Raw genomic sequence first — 12,706 nt, 5'->3', positions numbered from 1 at the left:
CCAAAAAGAGCCCTACTTGGCCTGTAAGATGCTGCATAAAAAAAAAAAAAAAAAAAAAGCGCCATGATGTGCTACCGCCCGTCCGTCAAACACCTGCACCCATTTGCGAAAGCGCCGGCAGAGTCCTGGTTGATACTCTCCTTGACCTCCATGGGCAACGAGTCAAAGAGGTGGTCTTCCACGACCAGGCAGCCCCGGCGCAGCAGGGGGCACTGACCCAGCTGCGCCGGGAGACGGTCCAGGCAGTTGCTCTTGAGCTCCAGGTGGCTCAGCTGCGCCAGTTGGCCGACCCGATCCGGCAGGGCGGCGACGCAGTTGTGGCCGAGGCACAGCGTCCGCAGTTTGGTGCACTTGAAGAGCTGCTTGGGAACAACCTCCAACTTGTTGCCCGTGATCGCAAAGTACTGGAGGTTCTGCAGGAAGCCCACCTCCGGGGGTATGGCGGCGATCGAGTTGTGGCTCACGTCCAGGTGCCGGAGCTTGAGCAGGGTGAACAGAGAGCTAGGCAGACACTCGAGCTTGTTGTGCGACAGGTAGAGCGATTCGAGGTTTTTGACGTGGCTGATGGACAGCGGGATGGAGATGATCTTGTTGTGCCAGAGCTTGAGGCACGTCAGCCGCTTCAGGTGCTGGAAGCTGATGACCTCCTCGATGGTCCGGATGTGGTTGGATTTGAGGTCCAGCTCCTGAAGGTTGTTGAGGCTGAAGATGGCGTGTGGGATTCGCTCCAGCTCACAGTTGTGCAGCTCCAGCTCGGACAGGTTCATCATCTTCTTCAGGCTGTTGAGCACCAGGAGCTTGGTGCCGTCGTTGTGCACCACTAACTTGACGAGGTGGGGCGACAGATCCGTGATGTTGGTGGGGACCTTGGTGAGGTTGCTCTTAAGATGCAGGACCTTCAGGTGTCGCAGGTCTCTCAGAGACTCGAGTCCGATCATTTTGTTGTTCTCCGAGTTCAGGTTGCCCACCAGGTACAGCTCTTGCAAGTTCTTCAACAAGTACAGCCAGCTGGGGATCTCCGCCACGTCCGTGAACTTGACGTGAAGGCATCGCAGGTGATCCCTCAGGAAGATAAAGGCCGTCTGCTCCACTTTGGCGGGACAGTGGTAGAAGTGGAGCTCCTGTAGGTTGATCATCTGGGAGATCTTGGCCGTGATCCTGGCCTCGGGGATGAGCTCCAGCTTGAGGATCTCCAAGTCGGTGAGGTCAAACACAGCGTCGGGCACCCCCGACAACATGAAGAGGTGCAATTCCAGTTTTTCCTGAACGTTGCGGGTCACGTGCTGCCGGAGCTTCTCGAAGGTCCACTCGTGGTTCAGGCTGATCTCCCGCAGTTTGTTCTCGCTGACTTCCGACAGGAAGACGCCAAAGCGCTTGGAGTAGAGCTGGTCGTACTGGTCTACCATATGCAGCAGGAAGGCAAAGTCGTTCTTCACGTCGGGGATGTCGCTGAAGCTGCTCTCCTCGCGGACTTTCTCGAACGAGTACTCCTTGAGGGGACGGCGGAAGAGCCAGAAGAGCGTGTAGATGCAGATGACGCCGTAGACGCAAATGAGCGCGATGTAGCTCACCAGCAGCTTCTTCAGCATGAACGCCATGTTGTGCGTGCAGTGGAACTTCCTGTATCCGGTCAGGTGTTTGATCTCGGGCTCGCACAAGTGGTGGAAGTCGATGGAGGCCACGAAGGTCATGGTGTAGCACAGGATGACGATGAACTTGACGGTCTTGATGAGCGTCTGCAGGGCGTACAGGCGGTAGATCAGGTCGCTGTCTTCCACGTGGGCGCGGAACTTGCGGACCTTCTCGAAGAGCGCCTTGGCCTGCTCACCGTCCTTCTTGTCCAGGATCGTCATGGAGGGCGCCTCGCTCACCAGCTTCTCGGCGGAAAAGGTGACACCGGATTTGGTCAGCATGGGCGCCGACTGGTTGGGGCTGCCCTCCTCGCTGCTGGTGGAAAAGTGCTTGTTATGGGAGGAAGCCCCCGCCAGGCGCTGCTTGTTCTCTTCCGAGTCCTCGCACGCCGTCTCGGACAGCGCCTTGGTGGTCCAGGGAGACTCGAAACACTTGCCCAGGATGGAGACAAAGTGCTCGATCTTGGAGCTGGTGCGGGGATACTTGAACCAGAAGTTGCTGCTCACCATCAGGATGAGCGTGTGGATCAACGCCAGGTAGGGAAAGTATTTAGAGTACCACGGAAGGGCGACGTGGTAGCACATCTGGTTGACAAAGACGTACTGCTGGAAGTCCAGCTTGGTCCGGATCCCGGTGGGGGCCGGCTGCTGCGTCGGCGGTTGCTCCGGGGCCACCATCAGGGGTGCCGCCTGATCCCCCGTGGCGCTCTCCTTACTCCACATCCTGCCAGACGCCTCGGTCGGTAGCGGTGGCACCTCGTCTAGGGACGAGTCCAAGTCGGGCAGGCAGACTACCTGGTCCCGCGTCAGCTGCATGGTCCCGGCGAAGATAGCGAGCATGAGCATGACGATGCCCAGGTAGTCCATGAAGACGTCCCACCATGGTTTCAAGATGCGGTAAGTCGGCTGGATGTCGTTCAGGGAGGCGACTTCGGTGAGGGTGAACATTCCTACCACACACACACAAAAAAAAAAATGATGATGATGATGATGATGAATTCGTGGTGTGCACATTTGCCTTGGAAAAATAAAAACGGGGCAAATTTGGCTAATAAGTCAACCAAAAATATTAGTTGACACAAAAGTGTCTGCCTCGAAACGGTTTTTCTCACTTCTCCCTGCCATATCTTCCTTCTTTGCGTTCTGCGCGCATGCTTGGATCTTCCTTTTCGTGGCACATTAACCAGGCAGTACAAGTTGTTACATGTTTCGAAAAGGTTGTCCAAACCAGACCGCTGACACATTCCTTCAACTCCAGCACCACATGCTAATGCTAATGAGCCTGTGCCTGTTGCCTGTAAATAAAGCTATCATACGGAGACGTGCTTTTTCCATGAAGGCGCTATCATCAGGGCGGCAGCGGGGTCTTATAAGATAAGTAAGGCCTCCATTTTACAAAATGGAGGCCTTCCTCATCTTTATAAATGACACTTGAATTGGATTCAGGTCAATAGTTCACATGAAATATCACAACAATTGATAAATGGCTCAAAATTATGACTTAATCGTGAACCCACTCCTTGTGGTCACATTTGGGGAAATTTTTTTTAAAAAGTTGTGATTTCTTCCTTTACTTCAAACGTGTAAAATACAAGTACACTCGTGAGGAACAATGGGGGGGGGGGGGAGACAATTCATTAAAAAATGTTAAAATCAATTTACATATCATTGTTCATTTGTTAAATCAACAAGTCATTTTGTGTCTAATTTAAAATATTATTGGTCCAAAAAAAGAAATGTATTTTTACATCCGTCACTATTTTGTTTTCATACTGTCTGACTCACGCAGACGTATGAAGCCTGTGTCGGCTTGTTGGCAGAACAGTGCGCTGCTCCACAGAGCGTTAAAGTCCAACAACGGCAGCAGACTGGTGGGTCGAAGGTCCTCGATACTGTATGTGGAGGACAAGATTAGACCAGACAGTTTTCACCTCCTCGTTGTTTTATTCAGTGGTGAAACCAAAATTAATCCACAAAGCTGATATTTGTCTCAACTCCTCCACTCGTGCGACCAAACCCAAAACAAACCCCACCCCGACAAAGGCAAAGGCATATTTGTACCGTTCCAAATTAGGGATAGACTGATTTTCATCCAGCCTGATATTCCGTATTTTGAATAACATCTGCATCAGCATTTTTATTAATCAAACACCTGGCAGCCGATGTAATTAATTTGAAACTGTGTTAACTTACAATGAACTCTCTAAGAGATCCCGCTGATGCTGGGAACTCTCTGCACGTTTTGTTTTCATTCCTTGGCTTCTGAAATCAAACACTTTCTTGTGGTGTCATATTTTTATAATCCGGTCCACACTTAAAGAAAACTGTAAGGCCTCAAGGTCTCTGCTTCATTCTTTTTATTAAAAACGAATCACAGGCCATTCCGTTGTTTCGAATTAGTAACAAGACAACATTTTTGTCCGCTTTTTGAAGCCTTTACAATGTCAATTTCCTTAATCCTCAACACATTGACAATATTTTAAAAACATTTTGTTATTTTATTGCAGCACTTTCCGGTGATATTGATTGTCTTGGAAAAAGAAATCGATGTTGTTGTCATGCACTTACTAATTGTACAATTATCATAATTAAACTATATGCATTACTCAGGTCATACCAACACGTAATATCCTAATTTTTAGGGATTCATTTTGCTTTTTAGATTACATTTGGACTTGATTTAGTTACTCCTCAGTTCTGCTGTTTATTTTGGTTTGTACTTTATTCATTTTAATATGAATATTAATGAGTGCTAAGCTATTTTCTAGCAAGCTAGCTACACAACTAACTACCAAAAACTGTGGTTTGCGTTGGATCGTGTAGCTAATAAAATATCGGGTTGGTGTAAATGGAACCTCGAACAGGATAAATTACTTGTTGGATCACATTTTTGGGGTGGAAGCGTGTTCAAGAGACAATGAGGAAGAAGTTTCCTCATGTCCGAATCGTCATTGAACGCCGCACGACTGCTTCCGCATTTGTCGGGTTAACCAAAAAAAAAAAAAAAAAAAAACCCCACAAGCACAATCTGCTCATTCGCTATTTCGCTCAAATATATTCCGAACAAACAAAACACGCAAAAACAATCAACCATCTGCTTCAAACATCCCCGAACCGCCACCCGATGGCGTTCCATTCGACAGAAAAAGAGTCCTACTTAAGTACTAACCTTCGCAGAGGTCTGCTCGACGCGCGGTGTCTTCCTGCTACGCTCGAACCGAAGCTGGTGGCCGGTCAACAGCCGCGTTGAAGCCCTCCATTCTTCCTTGTCGCGGCGGTGCTTCCTGTGGCGTTCGGTGCTCGGGCCGCTTCTAAGCGGCTTTGGGCGGCTGATACTCCCCCCTCCCACCCCCCAAACCGACCGGCTGTCCCGCCTCGTCGCGCCTTGTCGCGGATGGTCTGGTCCGGTTTGTTCCGCCGCCGGTCACGGGTGGCGGTGGGCGGCTGACGAGGTCGACCGTCGGCTGTGTGGAAGTGAAGGCGGCGGTGGTGCGCGTGTGTGCGCGGATGTTCTTCTGCTGCTTTCCGCCTGTGGACGGCAGGTGGAAGCCGCGTGTCGCGTGACGCCGAAAGCCCGCCACACACAAGTACACGAGGGAGTGTCACGCAAGCTAAGGCAGACGACTGAGGGGCTATCCAACGAGTGCCAAACGGAAAATGAAGCCGCCAACAACAACAACAAAAAGTCTCACATTTGCCTAAAGACATTTTTGATGATTCTCAAGACTTTTGGAAAAACATTCTGTGAACTGATGAGTCAAAAATTGAACTTTTTGGAAGATGCGCGGCCCATTACGTCTGTGTAAAAATGGCACAGCATTTGATAAAAAGTGCATTATGCCATACGGCACAGTATGTTACATGAGAAAAGTAGCAGTGCCAGTTCTCCGTGGGCTTGTTCTTCAGATTATTTTTTTTTGGCAGCTCTTCACATAATAATAATCGTGTGTGATAAATTAACTACCTTCGGGGGCTGAATTTTCACAGCATCATTAAGTTTCCCGTTTCACTGCAAGTCATCAAACATGCTGTCATGCTCCGCCGACACGCAGTGACGAAAACACAAAATGTATCCACATTGCACATCTAGTCGACAATACGGTTCAAATTTGATTGTGACCAGACAAAATCTCCAGGACACATTAACGAGCATAAACACAAAATAAAAATTGCAAAATATTGTAACATCAGGTATGAAATAATGGCAAAACAAAAGTTCCAAAAGTTTTATTTAAACTTGTAAAATAATCTTTGTGTAATATACAATGCTTTAATTAAGGCATGACTTGATGTAAAATATGTGCTATGTCCCTTTGTTGTCAGTGCAGTATATGTGTTTAAAATAAATCGTTTTGAACTATAAACACTAACCATAAATGCTTTCTGGTCACTTAAGTATCTAGAATCTAGAATCCAGCAGGGACCCCGAACAAGAAAAACTGTATTGAAATAGTGCTCATGATATAAACAAACACATTTAGAAATTAAATGTGTTTAATTTCATGTGATTTTTCTTATGTACTGCGCAAAATGTTCTGACATAATTTTACAATTTTTAACTTGTCTATGCATGTTTTCGCCCCTTTCATCTTATATTGTATGCCACGGACAATGACGCTTGGCGAGATGAATACCTCACTGACTATTTTGATTCACACGTTGTGAAGGTAGGCCTAATGTTGTGACCAGTGGCCATCAATGTAAATGAGGCTTGAATCAGGTCAATTCGTCCTTCGTGTCTTTAATTAGCTGCGGTGAAAGTCAAATAGCCCTGGATTCAAAGATCCAGGGAATAACGACAATATGCAGTGGGGCATCTTCTCAGAAAGCTGTTTAACAAGAAGATGGAAAGATGTGGTCCTACGTATGATTTTATCTTTGGCAGTTTTCTATTCGGACTGTCATTGGCTACAAAAAGGAGACATTTAGTTAAACCAGCCTCAAACTACTGTATGTGGAATCTATGTTTGGTGTTTGATGGGGAGTCTTTTGTCTTCGCCGCCCATATGCAGTGACAAAGACAAAAATGCTTTTTGGCGTTGTTCAGCTGTTCTGTAATGTGGTTCAGGTTTGGTAGCAATCCGGAAAAAGAGTTCAACGACCGACCCTAAAATGGCTGATTTCAAATCAAAATGGCAGACTTCCTGTGTGTTTTCAGCCATGGCTTCTTGAGACGTTTTTGTGGGTCTACTCATAATAGACTCGTCTGCCAAATTTCATCATGCCGGTCAAAACTGGCATCAGGGGCTTAATTTTAAACACTGTGCTGGACTTTGAATGGTCTGTCATAATATTTCTTTGCTATGCTGCGTCAAAATCAACTTTCAAATCCTCCACGTTTTTGGAGGGTCTCCACGAAAAATATTCTTACCAAATTGCATGTTGTCAAGCAAAATTGGCTTTTCGGCAAATGTCATGTTTCAACTGTAAGTGAAAATGAAGATGGCGTCAGAGGCTGAATTCTGAAAATGTGTACAGGAAAGTGGAAAACGGATCGCGTTCAAAAGTAGTGCAAGTCTGATGTGGGCTTGTGAGATCCTACGAAGCAAGCGAGGAAGCAAGTAGCAGGCACTGTGGTGACAGTAAAGCGTCTTTTACTCAGCTTTCATCTGGTCCCTGACGTCCGATGGCAGAGTCTCGAAGAGGGCGTCCTCTACCACCAGTCCACTGCGCTTGAGTGCCCGACAGCAGCCCAATTCCTGCGGCAGGAGCTCAAAATGGTTCCCCATGAGTTCGAGGTGGGTCAGCTGGGCGAGGTAGGAGATCTTTGGCGAGAGGACAGACAGCGAGTTCTTGCCCAGTTTCAGCGTCTTGAGCTTCTTGCAGAAAAAGAGCTCATCTGGCAGGTTTTCGATTTTGTTGCAGCCCACCGAAAAGTACTGCAGGCTCTGAAGGACGCCGATCTCCGGCGGGATGAAGCGGATGTCGTTGTGGCACAGGTCCAGGTACCGTAGCTTGTTGCACAGGAACAGGTGCGAAGGCAAGACCTCGATCTTGTTGTGGCTGAAGTAGAGTCGCTCCAGACTGCCCAGCTTCTTGATGTGCTCGGGGATGTACATGATGCCGTTGTACCAGAGCTTCAGGCAGGTGAGCTTGCGCAGGTGCTGGAAGCTGACAATCTCCTCGATGGAACGCAGGTTGTTTTCCTTCAGATCCAGCTCTTGCAGGCCGGTCAGGCTGAATATGGCGTGCGGGATGCGCTCCAGGTCGCAACGTACCATCTCCAGCTCCGTCAAGTTGGTCATCTTCTTCAGGTTGCCCAGCATGACGAGCTTGGTGCCGTCGTTGTGCAGATAGAGCCGCTGCAGGTGGCTGGACACATCCACGATGGACTGGGGTATCTTGGTCAGATTGCTCTTCAGCGAGAGCGTCTTCAGACACTTCATATCCCGCAGTGACTCGAGGACGATGTTTTTGGAGGCATCTGGGCACAGGGACCCGGTGAGATGGAGCTCCTCCAGGTTTCGGAGGCCGTACAACCAGCCGGGGAACTCCCTGCCATCGTCGAACTTGACGCGGAGCACCTTGAGGTTCTCTTTGAGGAAGGATGTGGCGGTGGTGTGCAGCTTGATGGAACACTGATACAAGGAGAGCTCTTGAAGGTTCTCCAGTTGCGAGACGGAGGCGGGGATGCTCACGTTGTTGATGATCTCCAGCTTGAGCGACTGCAGCTCGCTGAGCTCGAAGACCGTGTCGGGCAGGCCGGGCAGCATGAAGAGCTGCAGCTCCAGGCGGTTGTTGGCGTTGACCTGAAGTCTCTGCCGCAGTTTCTCTGCCGTCCACTCGTGATTCAGGTTGAGCTGCTTCAGCTTGTTCTCGCTGACCTCAGACAGGAAGACGGCGAACCTCTTGGAGTACAGCGGGTCGTACTGATCGATCATATGCAGCATGAAGGCGAAGTCGTTCTTCACGTCCGGGATGTCGCTGATACCCGTTTCTTGACGCACATACTCGAAGGAGTACTCCTTCAGGGAGCGGTAGAACAGCCAGTAGGATGTATACAGGCTGGTCAGTCCGTAGACCGCCACCAGGCACAGGTAGCAGTAGGAGAGTTTGGAGAAGAGGTGCGCCATGGTGTGGTTGCACTCAAAGTCCTTGTAGCCGGTCATGTCTTGGATCTCCACCTCGCAGGGCACACTGTTGCGCACCTGGTCCACCAGGGAACTGTTGTAGATGACAATCACCAGGAACTTGAACACCTTGAAAACCGTCTGCCGCACATACATGATGTAGAGGATGTCGCCTTCCTCCACATGTAAGCGGAACTTCTTCACCTTTTCAAAAAGCGCCTTGGCTTGCTCGCCCTCCTTTTTATCCAGAACGCTTGCCGATGGCTTGTCCGCCACAATTTTTTCCGGGATGGAACGAAGGGATTGAGTCCTCTCCAAACCCACGCCTCCGGGCGATGCCGCGGCGCCGCTCTTTTTGTGGTCCGTCTCCTCCGGGTTTTCTCCAGAAACCTCAGACAGAGCCCGGGTGGTCCAAGGGGAGTCGAAGCACTTTCCCAGCATGGAGATAAAGTGCTCAATTTTGGAGCTGGACCCAGGGAACTTGAACCAGAAGTTGCTGCACACCATGAAGACGAGCGTGTGGATCAGAACCAAATAAGGGAAGTACTTGGCGTACCAGTGAAGGGCCTTTTCATAGCACATCTGGTTGATGAAGCTGTACTGCTGGAGGTCCAGATCCGTCTTAAGACCACTCATTTCTTTTGGCCCGGATGAGATGTTGTAATGGGGATGTAAAAGTTTTACGGCCACTTCGCTGGTGTTGTCGGGGGGCGTCGATGTTCTGTGCGGGAGACAGATGATCTTGTCTTGCATTACCTATGAAAGAACGTAAACAGCCAGTGTCACCGGCGTCGCAGTCAGACAAATGCTTCTGTCGGCCCTCCAGATTCCCATTCTTTGCCAGTCAGTACCCTCTGTGAATTGTACATAAAATGCCGTTTTTTTACAACAGCCACCCGCCCGGCATCCCATCCTGCTCATAGAAATGTGCGTCGCAGGCGTTGACGCAAATTATCGTTGACAGAAATGTTGAACTTTAATATTTATTGTACACATTTTTACAGCATTGGTCAACGTTAAGAAGCGTGTCATGTTTGCCCTCCTACTAAAACCATATTAAAACCCCAAAAATATATTTCCCTCCTCCATCTTTTTCCTTTTTCAAACATTTTTGAAAAAGCTCCAGGGAGCCACGAGGCCGGCGCTAAAGAGCCGCATGCGGCTCCGGAGCCATGGGTTGCCGACCTCCGAGTTAGGGTAAGGTCTTCAGTGACTGTTCAACACATCCTACCACAACTTCTTTTTTTTTTTTTTTTGGTCTGGGTTGATCGGCAAATTTACCTGCTTTGGAGAAAGTAACAAAAGCCTCTTTCACACTTTTTTTTTTTTGCTGTTCTGTAAGAAATGTACTGAAGGTGACCCATGAATTTCTTAGCTTCAGCGCTAATATCAAAATCAGCTGTCAAACCTTTTTTTCCTGGGTCAACCCACATTTTTTTCTGCTTTGAAGATGGTATCTAAAACCTGTCACACGGCCCTTTTATTATTTTTTTTTTGTCTGGATCATTGTACAATTTGAAAGATACCAACCTTGATACAAGGATTAAAGGTGATCCACAAATTTTATGGCTTTGGAAGTAGTATCAAAGCTCGCTTTCACACTCCCTGTCAAAGCCAGAATTTTTTTTTCCTTTGCCACTGGTTTTGTGTAAAAGTTACACCGCCAGAAAACCTGCGGTCAAAGCTGACCTGCCTTCAGTGGTTCTATCAAAAGGTCCTTTTGCGCTGCCTATCAAAGCCTGATTTTTTTTTCCCTCGGGTGTTTATGTCTCTCTCACTCTCTCTCTTTGTGAAAGGTACAGAACGCAGGTAAAAAGTTGACTCGTGAATTTCCTGGCTTTGGTGATAGTGTCAAAGGCTCCTTTCACGCTGCCTGAATTTCTTCCACACTGTCCTTTGAAGCCAGATTTTTCCCATTTAAAACCAATGTCCCTTTTGCTGTGTGAAAAAGGAACGACACGGAAAGGCCGAGTCGCTTTGACACTACATCTTTCTCTGTGTGTAAAAAGCGGCGTTCTGTTATGTTGATCGGCGCCAAGTTTCTGTTAAGAATAACACGAAAAGGCGCACAGCAAAAAAAGGTCAAGCATCTGCAGTTTGCAGCTTCATGTTTACTGGAAGGGACTGGTTTGGGGGGGGGGGGGGGGGGGGGGGGGGGGGATTTTCCGCTGCTGAATGCCTCCTTTGCTGCCGCATTCAGGGTGTAAAAAAATAAATAAAATAAGGTGGTGGCAAATTAGCGCATCTTGGGTGTTGGCCAACTCGAGAACGACGAACAAAGGAGGCTGACCTGAAGTGTGCACCCGAACACGCCGATCATGAGCATGATGACGGACAGATAGTCGGTGAACACATCCCACCACGGTTTCAGGACCCGGAAAGCGGGCTGCTGCTCCGAGAACTGGCGGAATTCCATCACGGGAATCATGATGCCTGAAATGACAAGAGGACAGCAGTGAGGTCTTATTACTGATGGAATGTTTGGCACAGGAAGTTTTTATTTATTCGTACAGCCAACTGGGGAAGGATGCGAAACTCCGCTCAACAACAAACCGACATGTCATGATTTAAAAATCAACTTAGCAACATGAAATTTGGTAGGCGTGTCTGTCTTGAGAAGAACCACAAAAAAGTTTCAGAAAATCATCGTGAAAAGACAAAGAAGTTCGGCCATTTTGGTTTGAATCGGTCACTTCCAGGGGTTCTTCAAATTTGAACTTGTCAATGTTAACAATTCAGCCGTTGAGCCAGTTTAACATGAGATGAAATATGGGAGGTTGTATCTCACCCGAGAAGACGCACAAAAAAGCCGCAAGAAGCCATGCATTCAAAGACAAGGGAGGCCAGATATTTTCATTATTTTCATTTTAGAAACAGCTCTCAGTCGTGATGCAGTGTGGTTGCATACATGACTGCATATTACCAAGCCAACTTGAACTCATTCAAAACTGTGATGATACTAAATTTAGCTTGCAGTCAGAAGAGTTAAGAGGCCAAAAAGGTCCACTTTGTCTATAGGAAAATTGCCATTCCCGCCCGATGAGTCAGCCGGCCAGCCACACATCCTCCACCTTATCCCTTTCCTGAGAGGAAATGTGTCCCCGATCCCAAATGAATCCCAAAACAGTCATGTTTGGAACACACCCAGACTTCTGACGACAAAGAACACATTCGCACGTGTGTGTGTGTCTGTGTGTGTGTGTGTGTGTGTGTGTCCTTGGAGGAGGTATCTAAAAAAAAAAAAAACTACAGTCTAACCGCAGTGCAGAATGAAAATATTCATGCAGACTCGTGGCATGGAAACGACTGAGTTGAATGAGCACCATAAAGGGGATGCTACGGTGAATAAAATAAATAAAAAAAAAAGTAAGGCTACCTGAGTGATTTCTCTTCCTTTCGAGGGTGTTTTCTTCTTCTTCTTTCAAACGGCAACCAGGTCGGTTCTCCTTGTCATCGTCGTGATGCGGCGGTTCTTGCTCTGCTGCCTCCAGTGGGGCCGGAATGATTTCTTTGGCCGCCTTCGATTCAGCCGCGCAGTGCCGAGCAGGGCGTGAGCCGGTCGGGCGTGGATGCGAGCCGCGAACGGAGGCGGGCTCGACGTGGATCGGGGCGTGGACTGCCGCGCGAGAAACACGAGACGAGACCGGCCGAGCAGAGCCAGGTGGAAACTCGAACGTGACAACTTGTCTTCTTTCATCCGAGTTAAATGGTCATTAGTTATCTGCCTAACATTTGATGTGTCGACATGATTCATTTGCATTCGTTGTTTCTTATTTATCTAACATATTAAACTATGACTCATTTACTCGAGTTTTCACAAATGAATTTGCATCTGAATGCACCCACGAATTCTTTTTTTTTTTTTTTTTTATTCTGCATATCCTCAAGAGCACAACTCTCAAAGTCAAGGCCCGGGGGCCAGATCCGGCCCGCCAGATCATTTTATGTGGCCCGCGAAAGCAAATCACATGTGTCAACTTGCTAAAGTCTGTATCGAAATGTCAA

The 12,706-nt window shown here is 48.1% G+C and overlaps 2 protein-coding genes across 2 annotated transcripts; both read right to left on the bottom strand.

The window, feature by feature from the left end:
- Positions 1-10: 10 nt before the first annotated feature.
- lrrc8db (leucine rich repeat containing 8 VRAC subunit Db) lies at positions 11-5,314 on the bottom strand. Its single transcript, XM_019893155.1, has 2 exons — positions 4,801-5,314; positions 11-2,581 (listed from the first exon to the last, which is right to left on the bottom strand). Exon 2 carries the CDS (start codon positions 2,577-2,579, stop codon positions 72-74), a length of 2,508 nt encoding a protein of 835 aa, XP_019748714.1. The 5' UTR covers positions 2,580-2,581; positions 4,801-5,314; the 3' UTR covers positions 11-71.
- Positions 5,315-5,823: 509 nt separating this feature from the next.
- Positions 5,824-12,466, bottom strand: lrrc8c (leucine rich repeat containing 8 VRAC subunit C). Its single transcript, XM_019893174.1, has 3 exons — positions 12,078-12,466; positions 10,992-11,134; positions 5,824-9,457 (listed from the first exon to the last, which is right to left on the bottom strand). The coding sequence occupies exons 2-3, from the start codon at positions 11,127-11,129 to the stop codon at positions 7,226-7,228; spliced, it is 2,370 nt and encodes a 789-aa protein (XP_019748733.1). The 5' UTR covers positions 11,130-11,134; positions 12,078-12,466; the 3' UTR covers positions 5,824-7,225.
- Positions 12,467-12,706: the final 240 nt, after the last annotated feature.

The sequence above is a fragment of the Hippocampus comes genome, unplaced genomic scaffold, assembly GCF_001891065.2.
Source record: "Hippocampus comes isolate QL1 unplaced genomic scaffold, H_comes_QL1_v1.1 scaffold229, whole genome shotgun sequence".
Classification (NCBI taxonomy): domain Eukaryota; kingdom Metazoa; phylum Chordata; class Actinopteri; order Syngnathiformes; family Syngnathidae; genus Hippocampus; species Hippocampus comes.
Note: the sequence above shows the minus strand (reverse complement) of the source record. Positions and strands in the feature narration are given on the sequence as shown.